At 37.9% G+C, this 20458-nt stretch overlaps 1 protein-coding gene across 1 annotated transcript in view; it reads left to right on the top strand.

Moving 5' to 3' along the window:
- Positions 1 to 2716: 2716 nt before the first annotated feature.
- Positions 2717 to 20458, top strand: part of NWD1 (NACHT and WD repeat domain containing 1) — a 200260-nt gene continuing 182518 nt past the window's right edge. The window contains exons 1-3 of the mRNA XM_053702893.1: positions 2717 to 2819; positions 4822 to 4907; positions 14605 to 14721. Coding sequence (XP_053558868.1) covers positions 2717 to 2819; positions 4822 to 4907; positions 14605 to 14721 — 306 coding nt within the window. The remainder of the gene's footprint in view (positions 2820 to 4821; positions 4908 to 14604; positions 14722 to 20458) is intronic.

Raw genomic sequence — 20458 nt, 5'->3', positions numbered from 1 at the left:
ATCAAATTTGTGGCAACAGTTTGGGGAAGGCCCTTTCCTGCTCCAGCATGAATGTACCTCTGTGCACAAAGTGAGCTCCATGAAGTTTTGATGGTTTGATGAGTTTGGATTGGAGAAACTTGAGTGATTTGTACAGAGCCCTGACCTCAATCCCACTGAGCACCTTTTTAATTAATTAGAAAGCAAGCCAAAGTTTCTCGTCCTACATCAGTGCCTAACCTCACAAATACGCTTTTGGCTGAATTAGGTACAAATTCACACAGACACACTCCAAAATCTTATGGAAAGCCTTTTTTTAGAAGAGTTGCAGCTGTTATAGCTGCCATGCATGGGTCTCCGTATTAATGCCCATGGTTTTAGAATAAGATGTCCAACAAGCTCATATAGGTATAATAGTCCGTTGTCCACATACTTTTGGCCATATAGTATAGCTTAAGAGCATTCATGTGTCTCTAGCACTCTAAGACAGCAGAGTTTGCACCAATGTACAAACATTGTTGCAAACATTAACATCATATATTGCTAAAAACATGTGCTCACTCCTGAGCTTGTATGAGTCTACCTAGATTTACCCTTCAACAAAGGATACAAAAAACAAAACAAAGAAAATTTGATTATAGGAGTAAATTGGAAAGTTGTTTAAAGTTGCATGTTCTATGTGAACCATTAATGCTTTATTTTTACTTTGTCTCTCTCTTCAATACCTGAACAGGTCCAGGCACAGAAGGGCTGTTGATGAGCAACAAACTAGAACTATGTATTATGAGATCTAATACAGAGAACGCAAATAACCAAATACCTAGACAACTAAAAGCAAAGTAATAATGCAATAGAGAAAGAACAGGTGACTAGAAGAGAAACATTCATATGGTTGTAGTTTACTTAAACCCAAAAACTAGCCCCAAATAATAAGAAGCATACAATCTGAAGTATGTCTAGGGGATATATGGGGTTGATGCAGGATACAACACATTTGTTCAGCACAGAAGAAGAAGGCAATATGCAGGAACATCTCAAAAGAGATCTTATCTTTTCTACAAAGGCATACATTTTTTCAATGGTTACTTACAAGCAGATCCACCAAGAGTAAAGATACAGCCTTGCCTCTTAGAGACCAGCATGTTAAGGTCCACACTATTCACTGCCATCCCTGAAGGGGCTAGAAGTATGATTAGATCCGTGTAACATCAATCTGGTCTACAAGAGGTCACAATCTCTGGTCTAAGAGGGGAAACAATCTTTATTATCCCTCTGTAGAAAAACAAAACAGCCAGTGGATCTTTAGCACAACAAATAAGTATTAACAGGACTAAAGCAGGTAGGAAAAGATTTGGTAAGACTTTCTGGGAGTTTCTGATTAGCTTAAGAGGCAGTCTGTATATGACATAGTCTTTATATGACACTACCACAGAAAGAATAGTCAAATATAACAGATGGAATTGTGAGAATAATTCTTTTTCGACTTCTTGGTCTATGTGTGCCAGTGAAACAGGACATGCAAATAATACCATGTGACTTTTGTAAATTGTACTTGAATGTTACTGTTCATTGTATTGCACTTTATATAAGCAGTATATCATAAACATTGGGATCATTTCTCAAATTTTCCAGTTATGGCTTTGATTATAATCTATTGGGAGACACATTTTTGGCTGTTATTTATAGCCCGAAAAGGCTACTTTTCAACTTGGCTTGATCACAATAGCACAATTTCACCTGTATGTGATATCATGTATAGCTATGGGGATCTCCAGGAAAACTCACTTCAGGACATCTACATTTACAAATTGTGTGATTTTATATCTGAATGCATTTCTCGCACTAGCGTGATTGTCACAAACAGTACAGTAAAATTGTGTATTTACAGTAGATCCCATAATCACGATGTTCAGGATTAACTATTGAAATTCCTTTTCCCTCCACACCACTGTTAACCCATCTAAATGCATCTATTAGGTTGCTGATATAGGCAGTCTTTGCACTGTTTTTCTATCACTACATGGGTGTTTGACAACTTTCACAAGGATTGTTTTTATACAAGATTTTTTTCTAGTGTTTGTTAAAGACCCGGTTCCATTTTGGCTTGAACTGTACACAAAATGGTTACTGTGCGTTTCTATGTAAAACACTTAATATATATATTAACATAATTTTCACTTCTCTAAAACTTTAAATCTTGTTCAGGAAAGTGAATCTATTATTGAATTTGTAATCTGTGACAAACATTCGTGACTATGAGTTTAATAATATATGCACTTTCGTGAACAAGATCAGACTTTTCGTGCATGGAGGCTCGTCCCCTATAAAACCACATTCACTATTGCACAATCACATTTAAGGGTTTCTTAGAAAGATATTAAGCAGCAAGGAAGCAAGTTGAGATTTACAGTTAGAATGTTGGAATGTAAGCAAACAGAGTGACAGCAACAAACACGCATCCTTCACAATTGTTTTGTTTGTATTACTTAGTAAACAGCAGGTTTCACTTAACAACACATTAATAATTCATAACTTGATCCTATCCATGAAACCTGTTGAATAGAGGTAAATGAACGGTGGCTTTCACATAATATCAATTTATTTTTATTTCAACATGGTGGTATGTGACAGGAACATAGTGACATATTGCACTCTGTAAGATTCAGTAAAAATGCTTTGAGACATATATTTGTGGCTTGAGATTCAGAATGACATCTTCCTCTCTGTGAGCAGTGAAATGGACCAAGAGACACTCCAAAATATACTGCGTGGGAAAGAGACTCCCCTACCACCAGAGACGTCTAATGTTGTAAGACTGTTTATAAGCTCCACCTTTTCAGGTAAAATCTTTGTGCTCCAACTGACCCTAAGTAATATCTATGTCAATGCCTAATGGTAGTAATTCAATGAAAAATGTCATAATACAATTGTTTTCCTTCTCTGCTAAGCATGTATTCTTACAAACTCTTGTATTGACTTTTCTCCCCAAAATACTCATATGCCTTAAAGGGACAGTATACACTAATTTTCATATAACTGCATGTAATAGACACTACTATAAAGAATAAGATGCACAGATACTGATATAAAAATCCAGTATAAAACTGTTTACAAACTTACTTAGACACTCTCAGATTAGCTCTGTTGAAAAGGTTGCTGGAAAGCCCACTGCAAGTGGGAAATAAGACACTTCCCCCTCCCCCTTCTTTTGCATATGAATAGACCCTTTACACAAACTGGAGCAAGCTGGATATAGTTAGTAGTGGTTAGGAGTCTGAAAATCAGAGCAATGTTATTTAAAAATAAGAAAAACTATACATTTTTGTTTTTTTAAAAAAAAAACTTTATGGGCTATATAAATAGATCATCTGCAAAACATTTATGCAAAGAAAAAATTAGTGTATAATGTCCCTTTAAGTAAATTATTCTTCATACATTCTTCTTCTGCCAGCACATAAAAGTCTTTAGGAAGCTGATAGTTATTAAAGGGACATGAAACCCTATTTTTTTTCTTTCATGATTCAGAAAGAGCATGTCCATTTAAACAACTTTCCAATTTACTTCTATTGTTTAATTTGCTTCCTTCTCTTGATATTCTTTGCTGAAATGTTTATCTAGGAAAGCTCAGGAGCAGCAAAGAACCTAGGTTTTGGCTGCTGATTGGTGGCTGCATATTTATACAGAATGTCATTGGTTCACCCATGTGTTCAGTTAGAAACCAGTAGTGCATTGCAGCTCCTTCACAAATGATACCAAGAGAGCAAATTTCATAATAGAAGTAAACCGGAAAGTTGTTTAAAATTGTATGTTCTATCTAAATCATGAAAAAAATTTTTGGGTTTCATGTCTCTTTAATGTCCCTGTGATTTCAAAATGAAACCAGAATACTTTTGAACATTGTCTAACATTCTCCTAATTTAGATGAGCCCTAATGTACATAGAAGCAGAAGGGTTATGGTGGGTGCTGGGGGATGCCAAGTCCCCATTAATTACTGTACCCAAAAGTTTCCAGCTATCCTATAAGTGCAAGGTAGTGCCTTATATAGATATTGAGTGATCTATAAAGATCAAGGAGGGGAAGGTAATATTAATAATAGTTATAAAAAAAAGGTTGAATTAATAATAGAAGGCGAGGTCTCCCAATAATATCATACATCCTTAATATTTTTATTTTATTTTTTGGTAAAGTTTCAGCTCTCCCAAATGAAAACAAAAAAAGAAACAAAGTGCGTATATATACAAAAAGGAAACAAAGTGTGTATATATATATATATATATATATATATATATATATATATATATATATATAGATAGATAGATAGATAGATGATAGATAGATAGATAGATATATGTGTGTTTGTGTATTTTGCAGATATACAGTTTATTCTAATGACTGGGGAGTACATGCTGCATATTTAAATCATTTAATTTTGTGAAGTAAATCAACTTTGTCTACCTCCACAATAAATCTATAGCCAGCGGTTTATTTGGACTGCCTCTGATGTATGCATATTACTTTGGCTATACGATCTTCAGTACAGCACATACACATTTTAAATACTTAACAATTGCAGAGGTAATAAGCTCTCTACATAAAACAGCATCCTGTTCCTTGGTACTAAACAAAGCACATAGGATTGTGTGTAAAAGAGACCCTTTCTTGGAGAAGTTACTTATAATGGAAAGCACAAGCACAAGGGTTATGCAATCAGACAATAACCGTAGCAATACCTTATTCTGTATTGGACAGGGTTATGCAATCAGACAGTAACTGTAGCAATACTTTATTCTGTTTTGGACAGTGAAGGCTATTTGTAACTCTTGTGTTATTGTCATATACAGATATGGTGGCGGAACGTGATGCTATCATAGAGTTAGCCTACCCTGAGGTGCAGAAGTTTTGCCAGAAGAATGGACTGGAGTTTGAGGTAACGTTGACTTGTGTTGGGTGAACAACCTGATAATTATGGAATAAATCCTATGTAAGTTCCTATAATTAAGTTACAATGAAAACATCCAGCAAGATCAGATTTAGTGACTGGATCATTCTTGTACTGCTATAATTTATAGAGTCATATGATGGCCAATCACTATAACCAGCTATCAAGACGTTTCTAACCTAAGTTACTATAACACCCGTACCTATATTATGTAAGTACCACTGTTGTGTAGCCTATTAACCCTAACTCTGACTCCCCTCACTACTTTTAAATCCCAACTGCTATGCCAAAAGCAATTTAACTTCACTGCTACAGTTCCAAACCCATGCACTTTAACCCTAACCCTGTTGTCCTAAATTCTCCACAGCAGCTTAACACTAGCCATGCTGATCTGATTCCCTCAGCACAATTAACCTCAACTGCATCCTCCTCATAAAACCCCCCTAAAAAAATGACCCCCTGCATGTCCCCTCCACACCACAAGCACCCCCCTACAGATTTCCTCATTGGTAACTACATATTAACTTTAACCCCCCATTAGTAACACCTCTGTTATGAACCTCCACCCATTTTTGCAAACAACAAATTCAAGTCTATTATGCCACAAAGATAAAAATTTAGAAGAATATATTATTAAATCAAAGTGAATCCATTTTAAAGGGACATATAATTATCATATGCTAAATCACCTCAAAGTGATGCAGCATAACTGTAAAAAGCTGAGAAGAAAATATCACCTGAACATCTCCATGCAAAATAGGAAGATAGTTTACCTCACAATTTCCTCAGCTCACCAGAGTAAGTGCTCTGTAAAAAGTTATCTTTCAGTTACTGCCCAGCTACGGGTAAAAAAAGGAAGAAATGAACAGCAGCCAATCAGCATCAGCAGTGCTGAGGTCATGAACTTGTTTACTGTGATCTCATGAGATTTCATAGTAAATTTCCTTAAACTGAATAGGGAAATAACATGAGTATGCATGAGGCACGCTCCCTTGCAAGTCACAGGACAGGCATACTGATTTGCTGCTTAAAGTCCTTTACAATGGGGTGTGAATACTTAGGACATTTTGAGGTAAAATATCTTTCTTTTTTGCATAGAGATGTTCAGGTAATATTTTCTAGTCAGCTTTTTACAGCTATGCTGCATCACTTTCAAGTGTTTCAACATTTGGGCATCATGTCCCTTTAAGTTTAATAACATAATATAACATTGGGTAAAAATAAAATTAATACAATAAAAAAATTGTAACAACTTTTGTACATAATCACTATACAAAATATACCCCAAAAATACATAAAAAGCATCCAATAGATACAAAAAATCAAGATTTAATGTTAAAGCATTCGTCTTTGCTAGCTGTACTACTAGCTAAGCTAACTAATCTTTGTTTTCTTATGTAATCGATAAGAAGTGCCACTTAGAAAAGCTAAAAACTCATCCACAGGGGGGCGGAGCCAACCGGGCATCTGAGCGGTCGCACATAGATAGAGCTCTGCTCATATAACTCAATTGCCTACATACTAGATCGCTCAGAAACGCCTAAAATTTCGTAAAATAATAGCCTAACTCTTTAGGACACATATTGAGAGATTTGAGGAGGAAGAAAAGAGCAGAGGGGACTCTGAGTTATCCTATAACTCTTGCAGCTCTCACATGATACACTAGAGGAGCGGCCATCTTAACAAATAAGTTTTGGAAAATGGAGCCATCTGCATTTGTTTCAGCCTTGCAGGACCTACTAACTGCACATCATGCGAGACTCTGGGAATCAGTGGAAGGACTTTGCTCACCTGTCCGGGACCTATCGGGCACAGATTCCCTCCTAGCTGAGATGTCTGCTGAGTTTGATCGGCTGAGCCCTGTGTGTAACCACGAGGCAGTATCGGAAGAACCAAAGCAGCCATCACTATCCATAAAGGAAGCCACATGGAGCACTCACGAATCAGACAATGGGGCTCACTTTACTCTGCACTATGACCTGGCCCTGCTACAGGGTCATTATGTTGAGGTGGGACCCACAAAATTGCCGCTACGCACCTCTAACCTCTTACTGCTCATCTGCCCCACTGAGAATTTGCTCAACGATCCCTTTGTTGAAATGAGGTTGCTGGTGGATTATTCAGCTCTAAGAGTGAGATTGGGAGTAGGCTGAACGGACTGACAGCGGTGTCTCCAGAGCAGATTTGTCACGCAAAATCTTCAGCATAGCTTTGGCACATCGCTTTGATCCCAGAGTTCTCTGACTTCTCTGACTTCTTTTGGAACTGCTTTATGTGCTATAACCTTGAAAGATGGCAGTACAGTAAGCTGAAGTCCTTCCCCAATTATTTACTCTTTACGCTTTTCTATTTTATCGCCCCAAACATCTGCCTCATTTACGGAGCATAGACAAGCTAATGACTATGTTTCTGGTTAAAATACATTACTGTAGCTGCACTATGTTTGTTTGTGCCAACCTTAATTGTCTTAAAAGTTCCACATATGTTGTATGTAGAAAGTTACCCTAAAAGTTTTACAATTGTCTTGTACTGCAAGTTGTCATGTTAGTTGACACTGTTTATACGCCAAATAACCTCTAAATCTGAGCCATACTGCAGATCTATACACCAAGCATACCTATCGCTAATCAGCAAGCACTATCTCATAATTTCATTGCTACTTCTGGAGGTCCACAGAATAGCTAGTACTAGCTCATACTAAGTAGGTGATACATTTGGTTTAGTTTTGGGGCAGACTCTGTTTAAAAGCTGGCTGTAGCTGAGTGAGTTATTAGAAGGATGCATGCTTTTTTTTTTTCTGTTTTGTTTTTTATGTATTTAATTATTTTTTACACTAGCAGCTACTCTATTTTACACTCCTGACCGTTGCATTTTCGATGTAAACGTATATTTTGTGATGGAATGTGTAATTACCACTTTAAGCCACCGGAGGGGAGTAGAGGTTTAATTATGTTTTTTGTGCACGTTTTAATGGGACTGCTGCCTTTGTAATTACTGCATATAGTTAATTATTCTTGCTATAGCATATTGAGTCTGGCACAGCAGCATAATTCCACAGTGTTATTTACCAGACCCTTTAGAATACCCCTACAGTATGTAGATATAAATACACACATGTAAATATTGGTAGGATTTTTAGTACTCCAGTATTCAAAACAGTGCATATTTTAGCATCCGTAGGTATAACCCAGGCACACTTCCTATGCTATACTTACCTTGAAAAATTTAGGTCATTAAGTATGTGTTCAACTATATGTCAGATTTCTATGTTTAATACTGCAGGGCATGGGCCCTATGCCCTGTAGTAGACTTATTTTCTATTTGTATATTCATGTAATCAAGGCTTAGACTACTGAAGATTGTTTTGCTTACATGTCTCTGTTATGGAAATCCTACGCATCTCACGCACCATTTGATGTATATCTTGCTTACACTACCCGGCTTGTTTATAAATAATGTCATTCCCCCCCCCCATTTATACATATATACATAAAGTCACTGTAGTGTGGTATTTGTGCTCAAAGTGTTCTACCATGGCTCTCCCTTAGCATAACATTTTTCCTGTAATTATATATACTCATTCTCAAAATTTTGTATTTCCCCCCATACTGTTTTCTGGCTGCGACCTAGGAAATGTTACTGTGACAAACCCCTCCTATAAAATATCATTACCAGATGGATAATTTCCTCTCTCCCTGCATATATATGCAGGGAGAGCGGTAGCCGTACTGCTAACTAATGCCTATCCTATGATATAACCTCAGTCTTTTCAGGATGCCCCTCTTCCTAGCGCAGACTGGACCTGCACCTATAATTAGCTCCTTATTCATTACATTCAGCACACCACCTCCTCCTCCCACAGTTATTGCTCCTACTAATTGCCGCAACTATTTTACAACCTCCCCCCCCCAAATTAAGAGTCTCCTGATAACAGGAGAACTAACAGTGCGGTTTCTCTTGCCTATACCGCAACCCTTTCTGCTCCCCTAGCACTTATTCTCTTTGTCATTACGATATATGTTAGGATCTATCTTCTGTACTCAGATCAGCAGGTCTGATCTTCAGTCCTTATTTCAACCCTCACAAATCATTTTCTTTCAGGGACCTCATTAAAGACTACATAAAGCATAGAGAATTGAGCAAAGCCTAAACAGGCTTTTACTTGTCAGCCCGAGGGCTATATTATAGATCCCAACAATAGCTAGGGGAGTTTACACCTCATCCTACTATCTTATATAGCACTCATTACATTCTACACTGCATAGTATATCTCGCAAGCTTTGCTTTAGCTTCACGGATGGTTAATATTATTTGACCATTATTCAATCTATATTTGATATTCACTTGGTTATTTACAAATATAGCTTTAAAAACATAAAATAGAGGTTCTTCATTAGGGGTCCATGAGTGGCCCTATCACATTGCTGCTTACCTGCCCTATATTGGACTACAATTTCTTGGCGGTCCCTATGTGGCTGCTTATATCTTGCAGCAGGTTTATTGTTTGAACAGAGCTTATTGTTTATATCTAATGGGTAATCTGTCATTTAATTATACCATGTACCTATGTGACCTTGTTCTGGCAGCTTACTCTGTAATAACCTATTTTCCTTTTTACTATGTATGGAAAAGCAATACTTGTTTGTTTGGTAAAGAACCTCAATAAAAAAAAATAAATAAAAAAAAACTCATCCACATTTGTGTAGGAAAGTGAGAGTTTAGCAAATGTTCCTAAAGGATCATACAAGTATAAAAAGAAAACACTATAATGTGCAAAAGCATTTTATTATCATATTGTTGCTTGCATATAACTTTGGGGTGGAGCACAATCTTTCTATATTTTCGTGTTTTAGATGACATATTTATTGATAATACTATAAAAGTGCTTATTATATTTTTTGGTTCTTAATTGATCTAGCAAAAAGCATTTTTCAGTTTTGTGTGATTCTTCCCAAGAATCAAGAGTAGATTTGCCCTATAAAAACAATTGAGCTTCTACAATCTAACATTAGTGCCACTTCATATTATTACTTTTGTGTGCAAGGAAAGCACCCTGTTTTAAATATTACTTAATAACAACATATTTTCATTGTCATAAAAATACCTTTTTTTAAGTGCTCTTCTGTGCAGGGGCCAGAATATTGAGGAAGCAAGGCCGGATTGGCCTACCAAAGCAGCAGGAAATAACTTTCCAATTACTTCATTCTCTTGGTATCCTTTGTTGAAAAAAGAGCAATGCACATGGGTGAGCCAATAACATATAGATGTGCAGCCACCAATTAGCAACTGCGAATCATGTCCGCCGGACATAGCTGCGAGAGGACAGCACACCCTGTCCGCATTTTCTAAAAAAGTACAAGCATCCCAATCTGATCGGATCAGGATGATTTCAATCCACCACCTTTTAGGTGGCGAACAGTGGTCGTAAGATCGCTGCTACTTAACTATCGTTTCAGGATCACATAACATGACGGGCCTCTGAAACAGCCATCACTGCTTTGTAAATGGAGCCCAATGTGTTCCCCTTTTTCAGGCAATCTAAAGGAGGGACTGTGGGCAGGGCTGGATTGTCCTACCAGGATACCAGGAGATTTCACGGTGGGCTGCAGTAGCTGGGGCTGGAAAGCTGCAATCTAAAGGGCTGATTAATGGACGCAATTGGGTTGTAGAATGCCTACATAACATCAATCTGGCATTTTTATTTAATGCAAATATAAATTAATTCCGAAAAAAATATTTTGGGTGAAAGAGTATCCAAGTAACCCCCTTTGAGAAAAATGGGACGTGTGCATTCTACTGACTCAACAGAAAATAAGGCTGGTCGTCATATTTTTTCAGGGCTGCTTTTTATTCCCAGTCCGGCCCTGACTGTGGACAGCCATAAATTATATGAAGCAATTTCTATCCGATCCTTACATATAATAATAATAATAGTAATGATTTGGAAAACATGGATATTCCTCTGCTGTCTACCAATAGAGCTGTTAGATTATTACTTATCAGCCAGTGAGATTCCGGGGCATATTTAACCCCTTAACGAGACCGAGGACGTGCAGGGTACGTCCTCAAAAAAAAATGCAGTTAACGCCTGAGGACGTACCCTGCACGTCCTCGGTGTGGAAAGCAGCTGGAAGCGATCCCGCTCGCTTCCAGCTGCTTTCCGGTTATTGCAGTGATGCCTCGATATGGAGGCATCCTGCAATAACCTTTTTAAGCCATCCGGTGCAGAGAGAGCCACTCTGTGGCCCTCTCTGCACCGGAGATCGGTGGCTCACTGCGTTGGTGGGTGGGAGCCGGACCGGGAGGCGGGTGGCGGCCATCGATGGCCCTGCTGATGTGGAGGGGGGGCGGGATCGTGGGCGGGGATGGCCGGGGGCGCACACGGACGCGCGCGCGTGCACGGGAGGGCGGGGGCGCGGGCGCGTGCACGGGGAGGGAGCGGTTGGGAACCGCTACGCTACAGAAAATACAATAATAAAAAATGTTAAAAAATGGCTAAAAAGTTTTTTAAAAAAAACGATCAGCAAGGTGGTGGGGGTCTGTGTGGGGGGGGGAAGCTACACTACAGAAAAAAACCAAACAAACAAAAAAAAAAGCACTTTTTTTTTGCAAACTGGGTACTGGCAGACAGCTGCCAGTACCCAAGATGGCCCCCAATGAGGCAGAGGGGAGGGTTAGAGAGCGGTTTTGGGGGGGATCAGGGAGGTTGGGGGCTAAGGGGGGATCCTACACAGTAGCATATGTAAATATGCTAAAAAAAATATATATTTTTTTAAAAAACCCTTTTATTTTAGTACTGGCAGACTTTCTGCCAGTACTTAAGATGGCACGGACAATTGTGGGGTGGGGGAGGGAAGGGAGCTGTTTGGGAGGGATCAGGGGGTGGGATGTGTCAGGTGGGAGGCTGATCTCTACACTAAAGCTAAAATTAACCCTGCAAGCTCCCTACAAACTCCCTAATTAACCCCTTCACTGCTAGCCATAATACACGTGTGAGGCGCAGCAGGATTTAGCGGCCTTCTAATTACCAGAAAGCAACGCCAAAGTCATATATGTCTGCTATTTCTGAACAAAGGGGATCCCAGACAAGTATTTACAACCATTTGTGCCATAATTGAACAAGCTGTTTGTAAATTATTTCAGTGAGAAACCTAAAATTGTGAAAAATTTAACTTTTTTTTTCAATTTGATCGCATTTGGCGGTGAAATGGTGGCATGAAATATACCAAAATGTGCCTAGATCAATACTTGGGGTTGTCTACTACACTACACTAAAGCTAAAATTAACCCTACAAGCTCCCTAATTAACCCCTTAACTGCTGGGCATAATACACTTGTGGTGCGCAGTGGCATTTAGCGGCCTTCTAATTACCAAAAAGCAACGCCAAAGCCATATATGTCTGCTATTTCTGAACAAAGGGGATCCCAGAGAAGAATTTACAACCATTTATGCCATAATTGCACAAGTTATTTGTAAATAATTTCAGTGAGAAACCGAAAGTTTGTGAAAAAATTTGTGAAAAAGTGAACGATTTTTTTGTATTTGATCGCATTTGGCGGTGAAATGGTGGTATGAAATATACCAAAATTGGCCTAGATCAATACTTTGGGATGTCTACTAAAAAAAATATATACATGTCAAGGGATATTCAGGGATTCCTGAAAGATATTAGTGTTCTAATGTAACTAGCGCTAATTTTGGAAAAAAGTGGTTTGGAAATAGCAAAGTGCTACTTGTATTTATGGCCCTATAACTTGCAAAAAAAGCAAAGAAAATGTAAACATTTGGTATTTCTAAACTCAGGACAAAATTTAGAAACTATTTAGCATGGGTGTTTTTTGGTGGTTGTAGATATGTAACAGATTTTGGGGGTCAAAGTTAGAAAAAGTGTGTTTTTTTCCATTTTTCCTCATATTTTATAATTTTTTTTATAGTAAATTATAAGATATGATGAAAATAATGGTATATTTAGAAAGTCCATTTAGTGGCGAGAAAAACGGTATATAATATGTGTGGGTACAGTAAATGAGTAAGAAGAAAATTACAGCTAAACACAAACACCGCAAAAATGTAAAAATAGCCTTGGTCCCAAACGGACAGAAAATGGAAAAGTGCTGTGGTCATTAAGGGGTTAACAAAGTCTGGCGGACATGATACGCTGCAGCATGTCATGGCCGCCAGACATCGCTGAATGCGGACAGCATACGCTGTCGGCATTCAGCATTGCACAAGCAGTTGCTAGCATGGGGTGTCAATCGTACAGCGATCGGGTTGATTGCTGTACGCCGCTCAGAGGCGGTGAATCCAGTTAAGGAGTAATGGTCTTAAGACCGCTGCTTCTTAACTCCTGTTTCTGGCGAGCCTGAAGGCTTGTACGGAAACAGGGCGAGTTGGCCCCATTCAGGGCATAGTAAATCGGCCCCTTGGTCTCTGATTCTGAAATCAGCTTCTTGTTTAAAAGTCAAACTTAAAAGGACAGTCTTCACCAGAATTTTTATTGTTTTAAAAGATAGGTAATCCCTTTATTACCCATTCCCCAGTTTTGCATAACCAACACAGTTATATTAATATACTTTTAACCTCTGTGATTATCTTGTATCTAAGCCTCTACAAACTGCCCCTTTATTTCAGTTCTTTTGACAGACTTGCAGTTTAGCCAATCAGTGCCTGCTCCCAGATAACGTCACGAGCACAGTGTTATCTATACGAAACACATGAACTAACACCCTCTAGTGGTGAAAAACTGTTAAAATGCATTCTGAAAAGAGGTGGCCTTCAAGGTCTAAGAAATTAGCATATGAACCTCCTAGGTTAAGCTTTCAACTAAGAATACCAAGAGAACAAAGCAAAATTGGTGATAAAAGTAAATTGGAAAATTGTTTAAAATTACATGCCCTATCTGAATCATGAAAGTTTATTTTGGCCCAGACTGTCCCTTTAACACCTTTGCGTAACCTTTTTTAATTTTACCTCTGTGATTACATTGTATCTAAGCCTCTGCAGACTGCCCTCTTATTTCAGTTATTTTGACAGACTTGCATTTTAGCCAATCAGTGCTGACTCATAAATAACTCCACGGGAGTGAGCACACTATTATATATATATTGCACACATGAAGTAGTATCGTCTAGCTGTTACAAATTGTCATAATGCACTGATATAACAGGCAGCCTTCAAGGGCTTAGAAATTAACATGTGAGCCTACCTAGGTTTAGCTTTCAACAAAGGATACCAAGAGAAGAATGCAAATTTAATGATAAAAGTAAAAAGTAAAGTTGTTTAAAATTACACGCCCTATCTGAATAATGAAAGTTTCACTCGGACTAGACTGTCCATTTAACAATCAGTTTTACAATTGCAATTCAAGTCTGTAGGCCATTCAGCATTTTAAAAACATCAGGGCAAACATTGGTTCACAGCCTCCATTTGGTTTTCTGTGAAATAATGGGGAAAAAAGAAAGGGAAATGAAAAAGAGAACAGAGTTTAAATGTATGCATAATCTATAATGTTAATCTTGGCTAATTTAAAAAGGGCCTTTAGAATTAATAAAAAATTATTTGTTCTTGCTACATTTTCATTACCATTTGGTACCAATATGTTTATGACAGATTACTATATTACTGCATTTCCTATGTTAACTTAATTCATCCTTTCTTCTGCCCTCAATCTGTGCTATTATACAGTTGGTTGACATGCGCTGGGGAGTCAGTGATTATGCCACAGTGGATCACAAGACCACAGAGCTGTGTTTGAGGGAGATTGAACACTGTCAGAAAACATCCATGGGACCCTATTTTATGGTGAGTTTAAATTTCCCAGTGCATATATGAATGGAAATATATATGAGGCAAAAATATAAAAACTGATCAAAAATAGTATCTTCGTTTTGTTCCTTAGCCTTGATGTTGTTTTATTTTTTACCATAGTATTGACATAAAATATTATGCAAACAGAAAAACATTTGTGGGACTATGCTATTATTATTATTATTATTATTATTATTATTATGTTGCAATACACTGGAGCATCTCTGAGGAGCCAAATTAGTTGAAAACTTGCATTTAGAAATAAACTGATAAAGATAACAGTTTGCAACATACCATGTTGACTTTAAAGATCTCCTGTAAGCAACTTCAATGTTTATTTTATCTGATTTGGAAATTTTGTGTAAAATGGAATGTCAGTCTGAAACTGAGGGGGTTAATAATTTGACTAAACAATGTGTTGGTAAATTATGTATTCAGCATATAGGTGGTTAAGAATGGGAAATAACTAAATAAAACCCCTCTATTGTATTGTGGCTATTCCTTGTCCTATCACATCACTTCAGTATTGCCTTAACGGAGCTTTATATTTAATATTAACTATGGTGGGGACTTCATAATCCCAAAATAGTTACAAATACAAGATGCAAGGGTACTGATCTTAGTGCATTGTCAGCTTACACTTATTACCTGTCTGTCAAGCACATTTATAGAGCTAAGCACCAATCAAAGGCTATACATACTCCCAAGGTTAGCACCATGAAGTTGTCAATATTAGGATTTTTTTAAGCAATGCATATTTCCTTATTCCTAAACTGCTCCGGTGCTTACATTAATATGCACCATCTTCCTTTTACCTATACATTCCCTCATTGCAATATCTTGCCCTCTCTTACTGTATCATACTCTATTTAATATTCTAAACATCTTTCATACTATCTTATCACATTTTCCCCCTCTCTTTTCTCTTAAAGTGATGGTAAACTCTCTCCCTTTATAAAAACAGATCTGGAATGTGATATTTTAGAAGGAGTTTATTTCTTCAGTTGTAATGAAGATACGCTTTAACTTACTTTTTAATAAAGATAAAGATATGATATATTACTTTTTTTAATCCCCTGCGCTCCTCCACCCACTTCAAAAGTCAATTTCTCTGTGAACTAAAGGTTTCAACTGTTCTCCAATTAGCTCTCTTCCCATATGGCACTTTTGTTGTGTGTGCTGATTGGGCAACAATTCAAACCGTTAGCTCACAGAAAAATTACTTTTTGAAGTGGGAGGCAGAGCACAGGATATTTGAATTTCATATCTATAAAGCAAGTAATAGCGCATCTTCATTAGAACTGATGAATTAAACTCTATCTCAAATATCACTAACATTCTGGATCTGTTTTTATAAAGGGGAGAGTTTACCTTCACTTGCTTTCTTAAACATACCATCATTATTGCTCCTATTTTCCCTCTCACAACTCTCTCCCCTGCCTCATATAACAGATCTCTTTAATCTCCTGAGTTTTTATTAAATACAAACGGCTAGATAACGAGTTGTGCGTTAGGTTTAAAAAGCAGCATTAAGAGGTCCCAACGCTGCTTTTTAACGCCCGCTAGCAGGGGTGAAACTACAGGGGGTGCAGAGGTCGCAGGTGCGACTGGACCCCTGAGGGTGGGGGCCCAGCTTAAAAAAAAATATTTTTTTTTTTATATATATTTTTTTTTTATAAAAAACATTAACGTACCACTGCCTGCACTTATATCATGTGAGTGTGACATGACTACAGGGGTTAGTGTTTCTGTTTTACCCATTGGTGTTTATGTGTGTGTGTGTATGTTGTGTGTGTGTGTATGTATGTGACTGTGTGTGTATTTATGCATGTAGTATGTGTGTTTGTGTATGTTTGTGGAACCAGCAAATTACAGACCCTGTTACTACAGCATGGGTGGGAAGGGGGTAAACAGTGTCACTATACAGTACCACTATATACAGTATGGGGGGGTGGACCATGTCACTGACTACTGTGGTCACTTTATAAAGTACTGGGCGGGTAGGGTCAGGCCAGCCATCTCACCGGCAAATTACAGACTGTGTCACTAACTTACTATATACAGTACTAGAGGGTTAAATAGTGTCACTATATACAGTAATAGGGGGTCAGACCATCTCACAGACTGTGGGCACAGGGTACCTCCTTTTGCAGTCGTAATCTGATTCACATTTTTTTTCTGTGTTAAATGTTTTTTTTTTTATATATATGTATTAAATTCTTAGATTCTTGCACCTGGGCCCTGTGGTTTCTAGTTACGCCTCTGCCCGCTGGTATTTCAAGTCTTGCAGGTACAGGTGTACCCGTCACTTTTTTTGGCCAGACTCCACTTACGTCAATTACGTATCCTCTTTTTTCAATGGGACTTGCATAGCGCCAGTATTACGAGTCTTCCAAAAAGTGAGCAGTAGACCCTCTCCTGTCAAGACTGGTACCGCATTTTAAAGTCAAGTTAAGAGTTTTACACTACAACGCTGTAGCATAAAACTCTTAACTAAAGTGCTAAAAAGTACACTAACACCCATAAACTACCTATTAACCCCTAAACCGTGGCCCTCCCACATCGCAAACACTAAAATTAAAATTTTAAACCCTAATCTGCCGAACCGGACATCGCCGCCACTATAATAAATATATTAACCCCTAAACCGCCGCACTCCTGCTTTGCAAACATTAGTTAAATATTATTAACCCCTAGTCTGCCGTCCCTAACATCGCCAACACCTACCTACATTTATTAACCTCTAATCTGCCGCCCCCAACGTCGCTGCCACTAAATTAAAGTTATTAACCCCTAAATCTAAGTCTAACCCTAACCCCCCTAACTTAAATATAATTTAAATAATTCTAAATAAAATTCCTATCATTAACTAAATTATTCCTATTTAAAACTAAATATTTACCTATAAAATAAAGCCTAAGATAGCTACAATATAACTAATAGTTACATTGTGGCTATCTTAGGGTTTATTTTTATTTTACAGGCAAGTTTGTATTTATTTTAACTAGGTAGAATAGTTATTAAATAGTTATTAACTATTTAATAACTACCTAGCTAAAATAAAGACAAAAGTACCTGTAAAATAAAACCTAACCTAAGTTACAATTACACCTAACACTACAATTTAATTAAATGAATTCACTAAATTTAATTATCTAAAGTACAAAAACCCCCACTAAATTACAGAAAATATTTAAAAAATTACAAGATTTTTAAACTAATTACACCTAATCTAATCCCCCTAACAAAATAAAAAAGCCCCCTAAAATAAAAAAGCCCTACCCTACACTAAATTACAAATAGCCCTTAAAAGGGCCTTTTGCAGGGCATTGCCCCAAAGTAATCAGCTCTTTTACCTTTAAAAAAAATTACAAATATCCCCCCAAAATTAAAACCCACCACCCACACAACCAACCCTACTCTAAAACCCACCCAATCCCCCTTAAAAAAACCTAACACTAACCCCTTGAAGATCACCTTACCGGGAGACGTCTTCATCCAACCGGGCAGAAGTGGTCCTCCAGACGGGCAGAAGTCTTCATCCAGACGGCATCTTCTATCTTCATCCATCCGGCACGGAAGGGGTCCATCTTCAAGACATCCGACACGGAGCATCCTCTTCTTTCCACGGCTATGACTGAATGAAGGTACCTTTAAGTGATGTCATCCAAGATGGTGTCCCTTCAATTCTGATTGGCTAATAGAATTCTATCAGACAATCGGAATTAAGGTAGAAAAAATCCTATTGGCTGATTGGATCAGCCAATAGGATTGAAGTTCAATCCTATTGGCTGATCCAATCAGCCAATAGGATTGAGCTGGCATACTATTGGCTGTTCCAATCAGCCAATAGAATGCAAGCTCAATCCTATTGGCAGATTGCATCAGCCAATGGGATTTTTTCTACCTTAATTCCGATTGGCTGATAGAATTCTATCAGCCAATCTCAATTGAAGGGACGTCATCTTGGATGACATCATTTAAAGGAACCTTCATTCCAGAAGAGCCGTCGGATGAAGAGGATGCTCCATGTCGGATGTCTTGAAAATGGACCCGCTCCACGCCGGATGGATGAAGATAGAAGATGCCATCTGGATGAAGACTTCTGGCCGTCTGGAGGACCACTTCTGCCCGGTTGGATGAAGACTTCTGCCCGTCTGGAAGACCACTTCTGCCCGGTTCGATGAAGATGTCTCCCGGTAAGGTGATCTTCAAGGGGTTAGTGTTAGGTTTTTTTAAGGGGGGATTGGGTGGGTTTTAGAGTAGGGTTGTATGGGTAGTGGGTTTTAATGTTGGGGGGGATTTATAAAAATTTTTTAAAGGTAAAAGAGCTGTTTATTTTGGGGCAATGCCCCGCAAAAGGCCCTTTTAAGGGCTATTTGTAATTTAGTGTAGGGTAGGGCTTTTTTATTTTGAGGGGGCTTTTTAATTTTCTGTAATTTAGTGGGTTTTTTTGTACTTTAGATAATTTTATTTAATTTAGGGAATTAATTTAATTATAGTGTAGTGTTAGGTGTAATTGTAAGTTTGGTTAGGTTTTATTTTACAGGTCCTTTTGTCTTTAATAATAATTTACTTAATGATAGTTATTTTTTTTAGATTTATTTAAATTATATTTAAGTTAGGGGGGTAGGGTTAGGGTTAGACTTAGATTTAGGGGTTAATAACTTTAATATAGTGGTGGCGATGTTGGGGGTGGCAGATTAGGGGTTAATAAATGTAGGTAGGTGTCGGCAATGTTAGGGATGGCAGATTAGGGGTTAATAAATATAATGTAGGTGTCGGCGATGTTGGGGGCATCAGATTAGGGGTTCATAAGTATAATGTAGGTGGCGGCGGTGTCCGGAGTGGCAGATTAGGGGTTAATCAATATAATGTAGGTGTTGCGATGTCAGGGGCGGCAGATTAGGGGTTAAAAAGTGTAAGATTAGGGGTGGTTAGACTTGGGGTTCATTTTAGGGTGTTAGGTGTAGACATAAATGTATTTTCCCCATAGGAATCAATGGGGCTGCGTTAGGAGCTAAACGCTGCTGTTTTGCAGGTGTTAGGTTTTTTCAGCCGGATCTCCCCATTGATTCCTATGGGGAAAACGTGCATGAGCACGTTCAGCCGGCTCACCGCTAACATAAGCAGCACTAGTATTGAGGTGAGATGTGGAGCAAAATTTTGCTCTATGATCACTTTTTTTGCGGTTAACGCCAAGTTTGTAAAAACCCTTAATACCGGCGCTGTCTGTCAGTGAGTGGTAAGCATAAACTGCTCATTAGCACCGCACAGCTTCTAACGCAAAACTCGTTATCTAGGCGAAAGATTGCTTTGGATTATAACTAACTGATCCATATCATAAACAATGCATGCTTAAAGGGTAAATTCCAGTTTTGACACTCAATGTGTATATTTGACATGACTTCTGCCAGGTTTGGAACATGATTTTGAGTAGGAAATCAGTTTACAGACAGGATTAGTATCATATTTTACCCATACAAATATTCTAGATAGATCACTGTTGTCGTCCTGTGGTAATTCCATGTACCTATTATCTAAATTCAACCCTCCGACTGCAAATCATGATAAAATATAAAGACAAAAAAATATTTCCTGCCATAACTTAAACAGATATGAAACCCAGCGTTTTTCTTCCATGATTCAGATAGAGCAGCAATTTTAAGCAACTTTCTAATTTACTCCTATTATCAAATTTTCTTTTGCCTAGATTACGAGTTTTGCGGTA

Source organism: Bombina bombina, chromosome 2 (assembly GCF_027579735.1).
Source record: "Bombina bombina isolate aBomBom1 chromosome 2, aBomBom1.pri, whole genome shotgun sequence".
NCBI classification, from domain to species: Eukaryota; Metazoa; Chordata; class Amphibia; order Anura; family Bombinatoridae; genus Bombina; species Bombina bombina.
The sequence above is the reverse complement of the archived record's forward strand: the minus strand, read 5'-3'. Positions and strand labels throughout refer to the sequence as shown.